The following is a 19,833-nucleotide window of genomic DNA, read 5'->3' as shown; positions in this document are numbered from 1 at the left end:
AAGCCCATGCTTTACTCAGATTTTGTTAGTTTTTATCTAATGTACTTTTTCTTTTCTAGGATACCACGTTACATTGACATCATGTCTCCTTAGGCTCTTCTTGGCTGTCACTGTTTCTCAGACTTTGATGATCTTGATAGTTTTGAGGAGTACTGGTTTTGAGGAGTATTTTGTAAAATGTCCATCTGCCTAGATTTATGCGACTGGACAAGTCATGACTAGAGTGAAGTTATAGATTTTGGGGAGGAAGATCACAGAGGTCAAGTGCCATTTTCAGCACACAGTTTGAAGGGTACATACTCTCAACATGACTTACTACTGTTGATGTTGACCTTCACCTGGTGGAAGTAGTGTTTGTCAAGTTTCTCTACTGTAACAAATACTCTTCCCCCACCCTGTTCCCATACTGTATTCTTTGGGAGGAAGTCACTATGTGCTGTCCAGACTGAAGGAGTGGAGGGTCTTATACTGCACCTCAAGGGTGGCATATCTTTATAAACCAGTTGGATAAACACCTAGGAGTGTGACTGCTGGATCATATGGTAAGACCTTATTTAGTTGTGTGAGAAAACGCCCAACTGTTTTTAAAGTGACTATACCATTTTGCATTTCCATCAGCAACAAAGGAGCGTTCCTGTTGCTCTGTAACCTCAGCAGAAATTGATGTTGCCAATTTCTTGGATTTTAACCATTCTAATAGGTGTGTAGCAGTATCTCATTATTGTTTTCTTTGCTATCTTTTTAAGTTACATGAGTTTAATGAACCTATGCCTGGTAATTTAGGAGTATCTCTGGATCTTTTTCTCTTGTCTGATGCTTGTGCCAATTCTTGTTCATGTATTGTCTTTTTGCATACCTATGTTTGATTATATGATGGACATTACATTTGAAAAAGTATTCACAGTGTATGTAAAATGACATTTTCTTCCTCCAGAGAAGATTTTCATTTGTTTCTGCCTGGTGCCTGAGGGTACTAGTCATCCAGAACTACAGTATTCTAATTCCAGGGTTAGAGATTTTTCTAGTCCACCCAGATAACAAAGCAGGGTTGCTTTCCATATAGTTCATCTTACTCCTAGATGTATCCCTCTGAGGTCAAAATTCTGACTCCCTTCTCCTTGTCCTCCAGACTTCGAGGCTGTTAATAGCACTGTTAATGTCTCAGCCAGCTTTTCCAAATCATCAAATGCTCCCTAGGCAAAAGAAGCACCAAATGTTGGGCTTGGCAGTATGAATTTCTCTTCTCCCAGCTCTTAACCTGGCAATTTCACATGATCTTATTAGGTTTTTCTAATGTTTTCAGGATGATCTTGTTTTATTTCCCACTGTCAGGAGTGAAAGCAGGGTCCTGGGTTCCCTTTGCTTTACCCTATATCCCAGGTCTAAAACTGGCTTAAAATAGTTATGACAGGGGGCTTCCCTGGTGGCGCAGTGGTTGAGAATCTGCCTGCTAATGCAGGGGACATGGGTTCGAGCCCTGGTCTGGGAAGATACCACATGCCGCGGAGCAACTAGGCCCGTGAGCCACAACTACTGAGCCTGCGCATCTGGAGCCTGTGCTCCGCAACAAGAGAGGCTGTGATAGTGAGAGGCCCGCGCACCGCGACGAAGAGTGGCCCCCGCTTGCCACAACTAGAGAAAGCCCTCGCACAGAAACGAAGACCCAAGACAGCCAAAAAAATAAATAAATAAAATAAAAAATAGTAAAAAAAAAAAAAAAAAAAAAGTTATGACAAATATAGCTCTATAATTATATTTTGGGAAGAAACTGTGACAAAGAGAAAATAACACAACTCCTGACTGTCTTCTCCTCTAGTTAAAAAGAAGCTACTGGCTTATTAGTCATGGAGCCACTGATCTGAAAAGTTATACCACTTCCTGGGCCAGAACCACTGTGCATAACCACAGAATACTCTACAATCTCATATACAGAGAAAATTTTATTACTGAAAAGGTCACACAAAGTTTTTGTACACAAAGTTAAAAAATGTGGAAAAGTTAATATTTACAACCTTTTTCATACAGTACATGATAATTCTCTTTTTAAGCTTTAACAGAATGTTAAATAGAGGGAAAAAAGTATAAGAAAACCTTGTTCAAGGAATAATAGTCATTGGAAACAAAATTAAGAAAATTCTTAAATATTTCAAAGTATGTTATATGAAATACATTTTATTCTGTTTATCAGGACTACATTTTTTTCCATTTGTTTGGCACTAACACTGCTAGCACATTTCTGAATGTTCAGCAAAATCTTATTTAGCTGCAGAGATGAATTCTACATGATGTCTGAGAAAGATACTGCACAAATGCAAAGGGTCTGTAGTATTCTAAATGTTAAAAAACAAAAGTTAAAACAAAAGTATAAGCAACTGTAAATGGTCATACAAACATAATGTTGGGTGGTCATGATATATTAAAAAAAGGAAATCAATTGCACTTGGCTTAATTTATAAAGGAGTAACATTTCATCTACTAATCCTTCAGGACATTTTATTTTAAAAAATCAGAAGGACCAGCCAGCAGCATAATATTATCAACAGTGGACACTCAGTAAGCACCTTATTTCAGCTGCATAATAGATCTGTGAAATTCCTAAACCAACTAGACTTTATAAAATTCACATATTGAAGATGATAAGGTAGAGTAAATGGATTTTTTTAGTTGAATTCCCATTATAACATCTTTTGGTGTATCAACTATTTTTTATATTATAAAAGAATACTATTTTTCAATTTTCTTAGAAATTCAGTGTAAAAGCTACCAAAGCAGTGCTAAAATAAGGTATTGGAATAACATAATAAAAATATTTGAAAAGACTTTCCAGGATTTCTAAAAAAAGCTCAAAACATATAAACTTGTTTTCAAATATATAAAAAAAAGATACAAAGGTAAGTTAAATACTTCAGCAAAGAAAAATCTTGATTTTATACCATAAAAGTGAAAGAGCATAGTACAACTTAAAATACTTTTAACAAGAGTAGAATCTTCATAAATAGAAAAGGAAGGTTCCTCTAATACTCCCTCCTCCCACACAACTTAAAAAATATCATTAACCTGCACATTTCCGTTTTGGGGGTATACTGTTGTCAATTAACCTCTATGTGAAATGAATCATATTCTCAGAATCTATTGTTTCCAGTGTAACAGGAGGCAATGTAGCTTTAAGTGCAGAAGAAGAATATAACAGTGAGTCTTATAAGACAGTGTACTGTCACCTCCAGTGTAACAGGAATTCACTTCTTAGTAATGCGATGATCTGGTTTTCAAGTATCTGAGTGACCACCAGTGCCCTGCTCTTTTCCAACTCCTGACGCTGAGTGAACAAGCAGTGATGTGGAGCCTTTGAGGCTGCTTGGCTCTGAAGACCTGGGAACATGCAAGCTGTGGCTCTGCACCGGGCCAGTTTCAGTGACATCACTCTTTGGAGTGACCCTAGGTAAAAGAACAAAAGCTGATGTACATACACACCAAAGCACAAATGTGATGCCAGTTGTCCTCATAATTGCTGTTTCTCTTTCCATGAGTTTTACTCTCAACCAGTATCCACTTTTATCAGAAATAATTAACTCTTTATGTATACTCTTAACTCCTCAAAGTACAAATAATTTATTTTCAAATAAAATTTTTGCTAACTTCAGAAACTTCATCAAGCACCACCCGTGTATGGGCTGAGCATGGTGTCTCGTGGGGAATAAGACAGCTTGATTCCTGCCTTCAGTTTAGCAAATTTTTTATTGATTTCCTACCATGGATCGGACACTGTGTAAGAGGTTGGGAGCACAAAGATGAGTCCGACCTCAGCTCTGCCTTCGAGGAGTTTACAAATCTAGTGGAAGATAAAGGCATGTATCTAATCATACATAATCCAGTATGCAAAAGCTGTTGGAGGTACATTTGGCCTATTTGGGAGGAGATGAGGTAGGACAACCTTGAGACCTTAAAGTAGTCAGCTGTCAATATTTTGGCTAATTCGATATTTACCTGTGTTTGGATCACCTATGACCATTTGGAAAAATTAATTAAAGATAATGTCAATATCCTTTCATGTTCAGAAAATAAAAACATTTTATAATCATCTTCATATAAAATGACAAATACCTTTTATTTATTTTTTTTCCTGCATCTATTGAGATGATCATATGGTTTTTATTCATCAGTTTGATAATATGGTTTATCACATTGATTGATTTGCATATATTGAAGAATCTTTGCATCCCTGGGATAAATCCCACTTGATCATGGTGTATGATCCTTTTAATGTGTTGCTGGATTCTGTTTGCTAGTAATTTGTTGAGGATTTTTGCATCTATATTCATCAGTGATATTGGTCTGTAATTTTCTTTTTTTGTAGTATCTTTGTCTGGTTTTGGTATGAGGGTGATGGTGGCCTCATAGAATGAGTTTGGGAGTGTTCCTTCTTCTGCAGTTTTTTGGAAGAGTTTGAGAAGGATGGGTGTTAGCTCTTCTCTAAATGTTTGATAGAATTCACCTGTGAAGCCATCTGGTCCTGAACTTTTGTTTGTTGGAAGATTTTTAATCACAGTTTCAATTTCAGTGTTTGTGATTGGTCTGTTCATATTTTCTATTTCTTCCTGGTTCAGTCTTGGAAGGTTATACCTTTCTAAGAATTTGTCCATTTCTTCCAGGTTGTCCATTTTATTGGCATAGAGTTGCTTGTAGTAGTCTCTTAGGATGCTTTGTATTTCTGCGGTGTCTGTTGTAACTTCTCCTTTTTCATTTCTAATTTTATTGATTTGAGTCCTCTCCCTCTTTTTCTTGATGAGTCTGGCTAATGGTTTATCAATTTTGTTTATCTTCTCAAAGAACCAGCTTTTAGTTTTATTGATCTTTGCTACTGTTGCCTTTGTTTCTATGTCATTTATTTCTGCTCTGATCTTTATGATTTCTTTCCTTCTGCTAACTTTGGATTTTGTTTGTTCTTCTTTCTCTAGTTCCTTCAGGTGTAAGGTTAGATTGTTTGAGATTTTTCTTGTTTCTTGAGGTAGGCTTGTATAGCTATAAACTTCCCTCTTAGAACTGCTTTTGCTGCATCCCATAGGTTTTGGATCGTCATGTTTTCATTGTCATTTGTCTCTAAGTATTTTTTTATTTGCCCTTTGATTTCTTCAGTGACCTCTTGGTTATTTAGTAACGTATTGTTTAGCCTCCATGTGTTTGTGTTTTTTACATTTTTTTCCCTGTAATTCATTTCTAATCTCACAGCGTTGTGGTCAGAAAAGATGCTTGATATGATTTCAATTCTCTTAAATTTACTGAGGCTTGATTTGTGACCCAAGAGGTGATCTATCCTGGAGAATGTTCTGTGTGCACTTGAGAAGAAAGTGTAATCTGCTGTTTTGGGATGGAATGTCCTATAAATATCAATTATATCTATCTGGTCTATTGTGTCATTTAAAGCTTCTGTTTCCTTATTTATTTTCATTTTGGATGATCTGTCCATTGGTGTAAGTGAGGTGTTAAAGTCCCCCACTATTATTGTGTTACTGTCGATTTCCTCTTTTATAGCTGTTAGTAGTTGCCTTATGTATTGAGGTGCTCCTATGTTGGGTGCATATATATTTATAATTGTTATATTTTCTTGGATTGATCCCTTGATCATTATGTAGTGTCATTCCTTGTCTCTTGTAACATTCTTTATTTTAAAGTCTATTTTATCTGATATGACTATTGCTACTCCAGCTTTCTTTTGATTTCCATTTGCATGGAATATCTTTTTCCATCCCCTCACTTTCAGTCTGTATGTGTCCCTAGGTCTGAAGTGGGTCTCTTATAGACAGCATATATATGGGTCTTGGTTTTGTATCCATTCAGCAAGCCTGTGTCTTTTGGTTGGAGCATTTAATCCATTCACGTTTAAGGTAATTATCGATATGTATGTTCCTATGACCATTTTCTTAATTGTCTTGGGTTTGTTTTTGTAGGTCCTTTTCTTCTCTTGTGTTTCCCACTTAGAGAAGTTCCTTTAGCATTTGTTGTAGAGCTGGTTTGGTGGTGCTGAATTCTCTTAGCTTTTGCTTATCTGTAAAGCTTTTGATTTCTCCATCGAATCTGCATGAGGTCCTTGCCGGGTAGAGTAATCTTGGTTGTAGGTTCTTCCCTTTCATCACTTTAAGTATATCATGCCACTCCCTTCTGGCTTATAGAGTTTCTGCTGAGAAATCAGCTGTTAACCTTATGGGAGTTCCCTTCTATGTTATTTGTTGTTTTTCCCTTGCTGCTTTCAATAATTTTTCTTTGTCTTTAATTTTTGCCAATTTGATTACTATGCGTCTCAGTGTGTTTCTCCTTGGATTTATCCTGTATGGGACTCTCTGCGCTTCCTGGACTTGGGTGGCTATTTCCTTTCCCATGTTAGGGAAGTTTTCAACTATTATCTCTTCAAATATTTTCTCGGGTCCTTTCTCTCGCTCTTCTCCTTCTGGGACCCCTATAATGCGAATGTTGTTGTGTTTAATGTTGTCCCAGAGGTCTCTTAGGCTGTCTTCATTTCTTTTCATTCTTTTTTCTTTATTCTGTTCCACAGCTGTGAATTCCACCATTCTTCTAGGTCACTTATCCATTCTTCTGCCTCAGTTATTCTGCTATTGATTCCTTCTAGTGTAGTTTTCATTTCAGTTATTGTATTGTTCATCTCTGTTTGTTTGGTCTTTAATTCTTCTAGGTCTTTGTTAAACACTTCTTGCATCTTCTCGATCTTTGCCTCCATTCTTTTTCCGAGGTCCTGGATCATCTTCACTATCATTATTCTGAATTCTCTTTCTGGAAGGTTGCCTATCTCCACTTCATTTAGTTGTTTTTCTGGAGTTTTATCTTGTTCCTTCATCTGGTACATAGCCCTGTGCCTTTTCATCTTGTCTATCTTTCTGTGAATGTGGTTTTTGTTCCACAAGCTGCAGGATTGTAGTTCTTCTTGCTTCTCTTTATTTTATATATATATATATATTTTTTTAATTTATTTATTATTTATTTTTGGCTGCGTTGGGTCTTCATTGCTATGCGCAGGCTTTTAGTTGTGGCGAGCGGGGGCTACTCTTCGTTGTGGTGCGCAGGCTTCTCATTGCAGTGGCTTCTGTTGTAGCAAAGCACGGCTCTAGGCACACGAGCTCAGTAGTTGTGGCTCGCGGGCTCTAGAACGCCAGCTCAGTAGTTGTGGCGCACGGGCTTAGTTGCTCCGCGACATGTGGGATCTTCCCAGACCAGGGCTCAAACCCGTGTCCCCTGTGTTGGCAGGCGGATTCTTTACCACTGCACCACTAGGGAAGTCTGACAAATACCTTTTAGACAGTATTATAATGTAGTACTAAGTGAAACTTAATGGCCTGTATTTTATATGAATCTTAAACATTTCCCTAAATACACAAGCAACTGTTAACAATTACCACAGAAATGAACATTACTTTTCTATTTGAATAATAAACATGAAAGGGTCTTCTCAATGCTAAGAATTAAACTACAAAATAGCATTTATAGGCAAAACCCAAACGTCCTTGGATTAAGTGTATAGACATGTCATCTCAAAGAATGCTTTCTTTCCAGACATGTCATGCTTTAATGAAAAATGTGTAATGCAGTATTCAAAAGAGTCATGGTTTAAGATAGCAAAGTCCAAGCTCACCTTCCTTCACTCCGTGCACTTTCAGACACACTGCTCTTATCATTCACATTGCCTGCCCGGCCTTTCCCGTCGGTCTGCTCCCCGCAGAGTTTGGAGCTGGATGCTGCTGGGGAGGCAGGTTCCTCACAGTCCTGTTCTCGTAATTTGGAGGTGCTCGCTCCATCTGCTCTCACCTCTCTCACTGATGTTTCTGGTGAGGTTTGTATTTCTGTCAAAGTCTCTTGTCCTAAGTAACCATGGTTAGTGATTGCTACTGCAGAAGTGCCGTGATTTGCTGTAGCTCCTGTGCTGGTTCCCATGGATTTGGAAATGACCTTCAGCTTATGTGAACTTGGTTTGTAGTGCTTCTTTTTGTGTTTAACTTTAGAATTGTGCTTTAAGAAAAACTCACACGACTCCTGTAGTACTCTTCGACTTTCACTGATTGGACTGTAAGAAAATCCAAGGAGAGAGTTTACTTGATAAATGTTAAGTGTTATAACAGAAATCATAAAGCATACCACATATCTTGTGCCAAAAATCCTAATTCATTAAAGTTACGTCTATATGATTTACATTATTTATAAAATCTGGGATTATAAATACTATGAGATATAAGTAGATTGCCATGAAATGAAATCTTTTTGTGCATACAGTTAGTTGCTTTTGTCAGCATAAAGAGTAGAAAGAAATTAAATAGGCAAAATCAAAAGATGAGGGCAAGAAAACTCAAACCAGCATAAAGTAGGGGATTATCTGTATGTGTATCATATATAAATATATCAAATATGAAAGTAAACCAGAGAGAAAGAACACAGAATATAATTAATGGTCTTTGTTTAAATGCAATTGTTTTCTTTCTAACACTCAAGTTATAGCAAGTTACTCTGAAGTTAGTGTGGGTATATAAATACAGGATAGAGATATAATAATAGTTCAAAAAAATTAAAGTCCAGTTAAATGCAATTCTTCAGGCTGCGAAAACTTATTTGTGAAAAGGTTCTGAAATTTTTACCACAAAATGAGTTCATTAATCAAACCAATTGGGAACAGTTTAAAAAACTCTATACTACACTGTTGATTGTACACAATGTATAACATATATAAATAACAAAATGAACTATTTACTCATAAATGTAAATCTACTATATTGTTACAGAATATTCCATAAGCTCAAATTTTTACCATCTTAAGCAAGGCAAATAAGTGACATGTTAAGTCAGTATTATGTGTAATAAAATTTAAAGGTAATGATTGTACATCACATTTGAATCATACTCCATAGACTGCCTTACATATATTTGACCCATTTCATCTTTCATCATTGATAAAAAAGGATAAAATTATTTAAAATTCTGAACCCAAAACAATGAACTTAAAGATAGCACTAATAATACTGGATATATTCTAAGCCATGGAAAGAAAATGCACTTTTTACAAACTTTTCATTCATATTTCAATAGAATAGTACATGTCAAAGACTATCATAACAAATGCTAAAATAAAGCATATCTCTCCATGAAAAAGATTTCAACTTGAAACAACAGTTGACATAATGAAACTCCAGTACAATGATTTGGTATTTGATCTATTTATTTTAAAACAATGTCAGATAATTCAATAGATTCTTACTCTTTCTTGCGACTTCGTTTAAAAAACCCAGCCCATTCTGTGCATGTCTTTTTGCTTCCAACCCAGAAGACAGCAGAGATGCCAACAATTAATGTCATCAGATATTTTATCATAAATAAAGCCAACTCTGGTCGAGTTTCTGTTTTTGCCTACAAAAAAGTAATGAATAAGAATTTTAGTGATACATTTAAAGTGGAGAAAAGTCTATACAGTCAATGCAAAACTTGAACAAAAAGTATAAATCAGTTTGTTTTATTATGAAATGTTTGATTATAACATAATATGAAAAGTGCTTTAAGTGTAATACAGAAGTTCTGAACAAAGAACTTTTATCAAAATATATAGCTAGAAAGGGAAAAATACTTATTAAATATATTTAGGAAGGACGTCTTACATCTTGGCTTGATATCTGGCATTTTTTTTCCTATAAGTACAGCAGCTTCTTATAATTGCCAAAATATCTGCCTCTCAATATTTATCTTTTCCTTCACTATAATCTATTAAAAAATACATTTAAACTCATTATAACAACATACTATTTTAGAGTCTTTATGCATTGTTGATGTTTTGTTACAAAAACTTAGAGCAAAATAAGTATCAGTAAAATGTAAAAATGTGGAAATTTTCTAAAAATTAAATCATACTTTTCTTTCAAGCATAAACTTTCAAATATTTTTTAAATGTTACAAGTATCAAAATACTATACATTATGCATTATATCTTGCTTTTTTCACTTAGTAATATTTCTTGGAGACCATTCTAGAGCACTTCATTCTTTTTAAAGGCTGTTCCATTGTGTGGATGAACTATAATTTATTCAGCTATTCCTACTAATAGATATTCAGGTTATTTCCAACCTATTGCCATTGCAAATAATGTTGCAGTGACTATCTTTGTATGTATATAATTTCTCACATTTGTGAACAGAGCTGTCGATAAATTCCCAGAAGGACAGGATCAAAGAGTATGAGCATTTTAAATGCCAGATATTATCAAAATGCTTTCCACAGAAGGTTGAACTAATTGAACAGCAAAGTCTAGAACGTGTATTTTGCCAGTTTCATCAATGCAGTGGTTATAAAACCTGTCATAAGCAGAAGTATAATTTTATTATAACTTTAATTTGCATCTGTCTTATAACATTTTTCATATGTTTAAGAACAGCTTTTTTATTTTCCTTTTTTGTGACCCCTCTATACATTCTTTTCTCATTTTTATATCAGATTGTTGGTTTTTTTCTTATTGATCTATAGGAACTCTTTATAAATAAGGAAATTAGCCCTTCAATGATGATGTGATGTGTGAATAAATTTTCCCAGTTGGTCTCCTGACTTTGACTATGGTGGGTTTTTTTGCCATGCAGAATCTGAAAAAAGTTTTTTCCTTAGTCAAATTTAGCAATCTTTTCTTTTATAGCTCCTGGATTTTATATCATAAAGTCCTTCCCCACTGTAAGATTAGAATTTTCTCACTTTATCTTCTAATATCGTTTCTTTCTTTACATGAAACGTAATCTTAAAAAATCATATATCTTGGGCTTCCCTGGTGGCGCAGTGGTTGAGAATCTGCCTGCCAATGCAGGGGACATGGGTTCGAGCCCTGGTCTGGGAAGATCCCACATGCCACGGAGCAACTAGGCCCGTGAGCCACAACTACTGAGCCTGCGCGTCTGGAGCCTGTGCTCCGCAACAAGAGAGGCTGCGATAGTGAGAGGTCCGCGCACCGCGATGAAGAGTGGCCCTCGCTTGCCGCAACTAGAGAAAGCCCTCGCACAGAAACGAAGACCCAACACAGCCAAAAATAAAAGTAAATTAATTAATTAAAAAAAAATAAAATAAAATAAAAAAATCATATATCTTAAACTTTTAAGTAGTATGTAACAGTTGCCTTCCCCCCCTAGTTTGCCAAAAATACTGAGGAATCTAGGAGACATTTAATACAGCAGTATCACTTTAAGAGAGCTCACTTATTAATCATATAGTAAAAACAGACAATGGATAACACACTATGGACAGGATGTAAGGCAGGTAAAACCATTATCCCCACATATCAGTATGTAAAATAGATTTCACTGTGTTACAGTGCAGTAATTTTCTAGAATATAAATTATGTAAAATAATTCAGCCCACACATTGCTTGATCTGATACACTGTGATGACAGCACTCACACTCAATATAATTAGTTAATACCATATATAAATATTCAAGAAAATGTATAAAATCTATTAAAAACAAAGTTTCTATTTAAAAAAACTCAACTAAAATGCTTTAAGAGATTTTCTATTTTCAGATATTTATTTTTTTAATCTTAAAATCACACTTTAATCCAACCAGAAGCATCAGAAACATATGAAACATATTTTGTTTTAATTGTGCGTTTTGTCATAAGAAATGACAGGGTGGTTTCGGCATTAATTCTGTTTTTATAAGCATATACAAGCAAAGTATAAGATGATATATACCATTTTATTATAAACCCAAATAAGGGTTTCCCCAACTAACTGAAGAATTGAAAACAACTACTTCTCTCTCTCTTCTTTTTTTTTTTTGGCTGCTCCGTTCGGCTTGCAGAATCTTAGTTCCCCAATCAGGGATTGAACCCTGGCCCCCTGCAGTGGAAGCGCCGAGTCCTAACCACTGTACTGCCAGGGAAATCCTGCAAGTTACTTCTCTTTTTCTCCCTATGACAAGACCTGTTCTTCTGATTCTGTTCTGTAGTACTATTCATCTGCCTTTGCAATCCAATTTAATTTTTAAAAGAATAGCTAAAGGAGGCACTTTACTATTGCAACTGAAGCTAAAACTTCAGGAAAGAACTTTTGGGACACTTACCCTAGTTTCAACTGAGGCGTAGGGAACAACTCCCTCTGTCTATTGGATTTTTTCACCTGAAATCTAATTTTATGGTCATGACTAATTCAAAGATATTTCCAGGGAACATTTTCCATGTTAAAATTAAATAGTGAAATAACGCAAATGATAGGTTTTTACCTGGTAAGGACATGGGATGTGGTACTGACGACAATGGTCAGAGACCCAAGTTATCTCCCAGGTTATCCTGTTCACTTGCTCATAGACATAACATCCAAGAAGTGTCACTAATGGCACAAGATACAGGCCACTGAAGACTCCAATTCGAATCATAAATTTCTTTAGTTTCTCTTGGTTCCGGCCATCATGTTGTATAACTTGTCGAACATGATTTAAGGAAATAATGCCAGCTAAAAGAAGAGAGAGCCCGACAAACACACAAAGGCACAGTGGCAAGAGTACAAAGTAGCGAGAGGCATCCAGGTCATAAAGGCCGACAAAGCAAACTCCACTAATATTGTCCCCTTCAACTTTGTTCATAGCAAGAAGCATAATGGTCAGAAAACCTGGTATTCCCCATGCAACAGCATGAAACCACACTGCTTTTTGTTCAATGGCTTCACAACTCCATTTTCTCCCAGCAGCTAAGAACCAAGTAATGGTAAGAATCACCCACCACACAGTGCCAGCCATTGTGAAAAAATACAAAAACATAAACAAAATGGTGCAAGCCTTATTTTGAGAGCCTAGAACAACTGTGTCACCAAGTTCTAGTTTCTCATCTGCCTTATTGCATGCTGTGCTATTGCCTAGCAAGAATCCAATGAAGTACATAAGAGATACAATGCTGTAACAGACAGAGTAATATATAATTGGTCTCTCAGGGTATCTGAACCTTCTAACATCAATTAAAAAAGTAAGGAATGTAAACAGAGTTGCACAAAGACAAAATATTGAAACTATTCCAATAAAACTTTTTGCAAACTCTAGCTCATCACTTTTAAAATACATGTTGGGGCATGGAGGTGCACATTGGTCAATTCCCAGAAACTTATAGCCTTGTCCCCCAGAAGTCTTAAGATGCCTTGGACACCAAAATCCAATGTCTCTTTGGACTTGTTCTGTTTTCTTGTGAGGACTGAGAAACTCTGTGTGTTGATCAAAAGTTACAGGAACAGACTCGTCACAGTACTGTAATCTGTAAAGATTTAAAAAAATAATACATGAAGTCGACATTTTTGAGTCACTATTTTAATACTCTGCTTTCCAACTATAAAATATTTCCTTATGCATTCATAACTGATGGGAAGACATACGAGCTTAAACAGATTACAGCTTTAGAGCTGGGGAGAAAGTTTTGAAGTTGACTAAAAACTTGTAGGTGTTAATGAGGCCCCAACACACTAACAAATATATTATCAGGCAAGTGAACATGAAAACTCCCTTACTCAGAAAACAATCAATTAATAATTGTTAAATAATTTCTGGTTTCAAGACTAAGTACTTAAGAAAGAACTTATCTTGATTGGTATTCTCTAGACAAAAAAATGCTGGCTTGTCTGTTTAAGCATTTGAAATATGTCTTGGGGAAATTAATTTTTATTTTCTAGCGTCCATGAGCAAAGTAGATCAGCCTCATAGTAAGGTGATGACAACTAAAATGACTGAAATGAGATCATTTCCCAGATGGAGAGGACAGAGTTCAAGAGATATCTAAGTTCATAAAGAAGGGCAAGAAGAGGAAGGCCGAGGACGAGCTTAACTCACATCACCATTTTGTTGCAGTGTGGCTGTTTGCCTCCCTTGTTTATGGGCAGACCCGAGTGATAGAAAGGGATATTGCTGTTTTGTGTAGAACTTTATCACTGAGTTGTCTCCACACACCAGAATTATTTTGGAGGATCTACATAGTTTAGAAATTAGTGGAGGTTTTTAAGAAGAAAGCGTTTGAAATATGCTTTAGATAAGAATAGAAAATAATAAAACGTATGCCCATAAAAACAACACAGATGTATCTACAAGCTTTTTCAAAAGGTGGTATGTCAGTTTTGTTTTATATCTTTTTAAATAAAGCAATATAACATTACAGATACAGTTTGGACCCCTTTCTGGTCCTATTCTCTTTTCTTTCTCTTCCAAAATATTCATTACTACAAGTTCAGTTTTTATTTCTCCTCATGCACTTTTAAATATTTTACTATGTTGTTTTCCAACTACAATGTTATATAGTATTATTTTACAGGTCTTGAACTTTATATAAATGACATTGTGCTATATACATCATACTTTTTTTTTACTTATGCTATAATTTTTAGATTTATCCATATTGACAGATGTGGGTCAACTGCATTCATCTTATAACTGTATAGCAGTATTCTAGTGTGAAAGTACATCACAATTTACTTATCATTCTTACAGTGGACTTTCAGACTTTTTCTCATTTAAAAAAAATTATGAATAATGCTACAATAAGTATTCTTGCATACGATTCCTTGTTTGTGAAAAAGTTTCTATAGAAGGGGATCTCCTAAGATGTATGGCATGAGCATCTTCACCTTTACTATGTATTAAGTTGTTCTGGAAAGTGATTATGTATCTACCAGAAATGTATGAGTTCCACAAGGGTCTGTAGTTTCTTCAGTCTACAGATAAAGAAACAAAAAGAGAGCCACCTTCCTTCCCAGATTTATTATATGAGGTGTCATTATGTTAGTAGAATATTACAAATTACAAGCTCCCAATGTCTAGAGAATAGGAGATAAAAGTAATTAATCAAGACAGATGCAAAAAGGTCCATGAATTGATAATAAGGCCCATTTCTCCCCAGTTTAGGGCAAAGGCACCATCACACATTCTCATAGAACTATGCACCCTCATTTGTTGTATTAACACAGTTGTAATTTTGCATTTATTTTTATGATTATTTGATTACTCTCTGTTCCTCCCACCCCACTGTAAGTTCCCTGAAAACAAGAACCAAGTCTGGTTTTGCTCACCACTGTTTACAGTGTTGATATATAGTAAGTGCCTAACATATATTAAGTGTGCAGTAAACAGCTGTTGACTTAAATAATGAAAGTCTGTCACTAATATTCTGGAAAATTAATACCAATATTGAAATATCATCAGTAGCTTTCAGCTGAAAACATAACTTACCTGTCACATTCAAGTTCCTCAGGCCATCGGATCCCAAAAGTGTCCATTAATTTTTTGCAGTCAGAATACACTTTCTCACAAAATTTACGACAGGGTGGAACCACATCAATTTGCTCTGTGCAGGTTGGTACGAAAGCTTTGCAAAGGAAAGTTTCAACATTTGGTGAACATTCCAGATTTGCAAGAGGAAGAAAAAGCTATTAAGAAAAACAGTAAGATAAGGTTAGAAAACATTTTAATATAACAAATGAATTTTTTAGTATATACTTTTTCACTTAGTCTCCAAAAGAATCTTTAAATCTCACTCTCAATATAATCAAATTTGAGGAGATAATTTTGTTTAGTTAGACATAAGAACCCTTAATACACAGTGAAATATTATTTTATTCAACTATGCATTTTTCAAGAAGACATGCTAAATCAAAACAAATCAAAAGTATGAGTTGATGGCTAGATGAAATAGATCATACAAATATTTAATTTGTAAGTATATGCTGAAATATCTTAACACTTTACTGCGCATTCTAGAGAATAAAGGAATGTTTGGGGTGGAGGGAACAGCATGAAAAAGGCATGAGGATCACAAGAACATGGAGTATTCAGGGCAAGAAGTCCAGTATGACTACAAGATAAGGTCAAAGAGGTGAAGTCAAGGACAGAGTAGAGAGAGATGAGACTGGAGAGGTTCTCTGGACCTGATCGTGGAGAGCATGGATGACATGCTAAATTGCTTGGATTTAAAAATAAGTACTGGGATACTATGGGAGAGTTGTAAGCAGGATGTGTCTCTACAGTCTGACAGCTAAGTCTGAATGCTAGCTCCACATTTACTAGTTTTATAACTTTGGCAAGTTACTTAAATTCTCTGTGCCTTAGTTTCTTCATCTGTAAACTGGCAATAATAACAGTACCTGTCTCATAAGATCATTATGAATACTAAGTTAATAAATGTAAAGCATTTATAACAGTGTCTGGCATACAGGTAAGTACTCAATAAATATTAGTTATTATGATTACCCTTTAGCGAGTGTGGATAGGTTCTGGAAAAACATGGTAGATTGAGCACATATGTTTATCTCCTTTCCCTCCTCCTTGCTTCCTTAGTAACATGACAATAAAGAAAAAAAAAGGTACTAATCTATTAGTAAGTGAACAAGATAAACTACATTAGCATATCTGAGTTTTCCAAAGAACAAAAATGAAACAAAACAACAAAAAAGAAAGCCCCAAACTTTGAGCGACAGAAAGCTATTAGAGGAGTGATAAGTCACTTAACAGGACAAAGCTGGAGTGGAGGGATTCACATGAGAATGAGCTGATTTGCCCTAAAGAATCTGAGAGTCTCAGTTCTTTGAAGCACCAAGTAGCATAAAAGGCTAAAATTGGAGGAATGTTTACAAATTACTTCCTCACTATGTCACCCCCCATCCCCACCCAGGCAGCCAGGTGACCACCACATTCTACCAGAGTTGTTTCCAGAAGAGATGGCACTAGAGACGTTCTGCACTTGGCTATCAGGCACAGAGCAGGGCAGAAGTACAATCCACAGTGACGAAAGGGGGACTGAGTAAGAGTCTACCTACAGAAGCAGGAAGCCCTCACCTCCTTTTCCTGCTCTATTCCCAAAAGGCTGGCAAACAGGCATACACCTACCATCCCCAATCTTTGAAAAAACCCAACAGTCTTGGAGAAAAGACCTCTCTCTACACATTGACAATGAAAAAGCTAGTTGACCTCAAGCTCACCTTACCACGAAGCCCACCGGTGACCAGTCCCATTCATGCACACAGAGCTTTTCAGGGCCCCACAAACATGAACGGGCAGCCAAGGATCATCAGGCATTTGAAGAAAGCATCACAAAAGACAGAGACCAAAACAAGCAAACAGATAAAAGGAAATTTGGAGGAAATAGAGACTATGCAGGGAACAGAAGAAAACAAATCACAAAACAAACAAAACCCTGAATAACTTAAGTGAGAAGCTATCGCTTCCATTAAAAAAGAATAAGATGCTATGGAAAATTTAAAAATAATAAGATAGCTGAAATTAAAAACTCTATAGGAGGATTAGAAGATAAAGCTGAAGGAAGAGATGGACAATAGGGGGATCACTCCAAGTGTCCAACTCCTGACTAAAGGACTTCCAGAAAGAAACAAGGAAAATGCGAGTTGGGGTGATAATCAAAGAAGAAATTAAGAACATTTCTCAGAACAGAAGGATACCAGTTTCCACACTGAAAAGGTTGGCAGCACACTGCAATCCTGCTACTAAAACATAGCTGGGCTAAAACATCAGTCAATGAACTCTCTTTTACAGAGATCTCTCTCACATTCTCCTCTTTTTTCAAACCTCCAGTTCCATACCCCATCCTCTCAGTTGATGATTCTGTTGCCAGTTCACTGAGAAATCAGAAATAACCAGAAGACAACTTCCTTATTCTCTCACAAAAGGTACCAAACCTAACTGCAGCTTATCCACATTCTCTGCCTTCACTATTTCAATGGTTGAACAGCTTGAACTCCTAACCAACCAAGTCTTCCATTTGTACACTGGATCTCTTCCCACTTGTCTAGTCAAGGACTTTGCTCTGGTAACTGTCCTGTCTCTTATTCTTGCAGTAATTTCCCCCTCTGTGTTACAGTGATTCCCCCATCATACAAACTTACTCTATTATCTCTCACCATAAAAAAAAAATCTTTCCTTGGGCTTCCCTGGTGGCGCATTGGTTAAGAATCCGCCTGCCAATGCAGGGGGCACGGGTTCGATCCCTGGTCCGGGAAGATCCCACATGCCGTGGAGCAGCTAAGCCTGTGCACCACAACTACTGAGCCTGTGCTCTAGAGCCCATGAGCCACAACTATTGAGCCTGTGTGCCACAACTACCGAAGCCCGTGAGCCTAGAGCCCATGCTCCATAACAAGAGAAGCCACCGCAATGAGAAGCCCGCGCACCGCGACGAACAGTAGCCCCTGCTCGCTGCAACTAGAGAAAGCCCGCGTGCAGCAACAAAGACCCAATGCAGCAAAAAATTAAAAAAAAAAAAAAAAACTTTCCTTGACTCCACATTCCCACCCCCACCCAGCTATTATTTCATTTTTCTCTTCCTCTTTATAGAAAAAACCCTGAAAACAGTTGTCTTTACCCACTTTCTCCAATTCTGCTCTTCCTTTTTTTTTTTTTTTAACATCTTTATTGGAGTATAATTGCTTTACAATGGTGTGCTAGTTTCTGCTTTATAACAAAGTGAATCAGTTATACATATACATATGTTCCCATATCTCTTCCCTCTTGCGTCTCCCTCCCTCCCACCCTCCCTATCCCACCCCTCTAGGTGGTCACAAAGCACCGAGCTGATCTCCCTGTGCTATGCGGCTGCTTCCCACTAGCTAGCTATTTTACGTTTGGTAGTGTATATATGTCCATGCCACTCTCTCACTTTGTCACAGCTTACCCTTCCCCCTCCCCATATCCTCAAGTCCATTCTCCAGTAGGTCTGTCCAAGGGGATGGGAGTGGGGGATTGGAACTGACAGATTATATGATATTCTGAGTATCTGAGATAATTACTGCTATATGTCTAACAGGTCTGCTGGGACATCTAAAAAAAAAATTAACCATAGGTACACAGAAAACAAAGCAAATGGGGAAAAATGCAATTGCTGTATTAACTACATGGGGGGGGGGAGGTTTTATGGAAATAAATGCAATCAAAGTATACTACTTGATTCAGCAGTGGAAAAAAAATTGTATTAGGAGGTTGAGAGGAGAAGTAAAAGCGGTAAAGTAAGAGAAATATATTATCAACTACCATAATGAAGGAAAGACTAAAAGTCTACTGCCTGAAGTTCTAAATTGATGAATCCAAATAACACCCTAAGCATATTAGGTAGAATATGGCCTATGTAGCAGAGGAACACCTAAAAGAGTTCAAAGTGGCTGCCACTGGGGAGGAGGACTGGGTGGGGATAGAGAACAGTGGACAGGGATTATTGTTTTTCTGTTAAAAGTCTTTAATAATGAGGGTTTTTTCCCAGCTTTATTCAAGTACAATCGATGTATGATAAACTGAACATGTATAAAGTGCACACATTGATGGGTTTTGAAACCATTACCATAATCAAGGTAACAAATTCATCCATCACTACCAGAAGTTTCCTCTTGCCTCTTGGTAATCCCTCCTCTTATCTCCCCTCTCATCAACACCCTCTTCCCCCACCCGTAACCTCCCCTGGCAACCACTGATCTGTTTTCTGTCACTAAAGAGTGGTATTTTCTAGAATTTTTCATAAATTTATACAGTATATTTTCTTTTCTGTCTGGCTTCTTTCACTCAGCATCATTTTGAGATTCATCCTGTTGTTCTGTGTATCAATACTTTATTCTTTTTAATTGCTGAGTGGTACTCTATTGTATGGCTTTACCATAATTTGTTTATCCATTCACCTGTTGATGGACAGTATGAAGTGCCTGTGGGACATTTGAGTGTGGATGTCTACTAACAGGAAGTTAAACAAATAGAGCTCTGCAGGCGAGAGACTTTAGGTTAAGGATATAGATGAGGAAGTCATCATTATAAAAACAGTAACTGAAATAATTGAATGTAATTATCCAAAGAGA

The 19,833-nt window shown here is 36.5% G+C and overlaps 1 protein-coding gene across 2 annotated transcripts in view; it reads right to left on the bottom strand.

The window, feature by feature from the left end:
* Positions 1–1,955: 1,955 nt before the first annotated feature.
* Positions 1,956–19,833, bottom strand: part of FZD6 (frizzled class receptor 6) — a 36,694-nt gene continuing 18,816 nt past the window's right edge. For both annotated transcript variants that reach the window (XM_061171275.1, XM_061171276.1), the window contains 5 exons: positions 15,218–15,414; positions 12,242–13,259; positions 9,251–9,399; positions 7,640–8,068; positions 1,956–3,435 (listed from right to left, as the gene is read on the bottom strand). In XM_061171275.1, coding sequence (XP_061027258.1) covers positions 3,267–3,435; positions 7,640–8,068; positions 9,251–9,399; positions 12,242–13,259; positions 15,218–15,414 — 1,962 coding nt within the window. In that variant the 3' untranslated portion in view covers positions 1,956–3,266. The remainder of the gene's footprint in view (positions 3,436–7,639; positions 8,069–9,250; positions 9,400–12,241; positions 13,260–15,217; positions 15,415–19,833) is intronic.

This window comes from Eubalaena glacialis, chromosome 17 (genome assembly GCF_028564815.1).
Source record: "Eubalaena glacialis isolate mEubGla1 chromosome 17, mEubGla1.1.hap2.+ XY, whole genome shotgun sequence".
Lineage (NCBI taxonomy): Eukaryota > Metazoa > Chordata > Mammalia > Artiodactyla > Balaenidae > Eubalaena > Eubalaena glacialis.
This window is presented reverse-complemented; position numbering and strand designations above follow the sequence as displayed.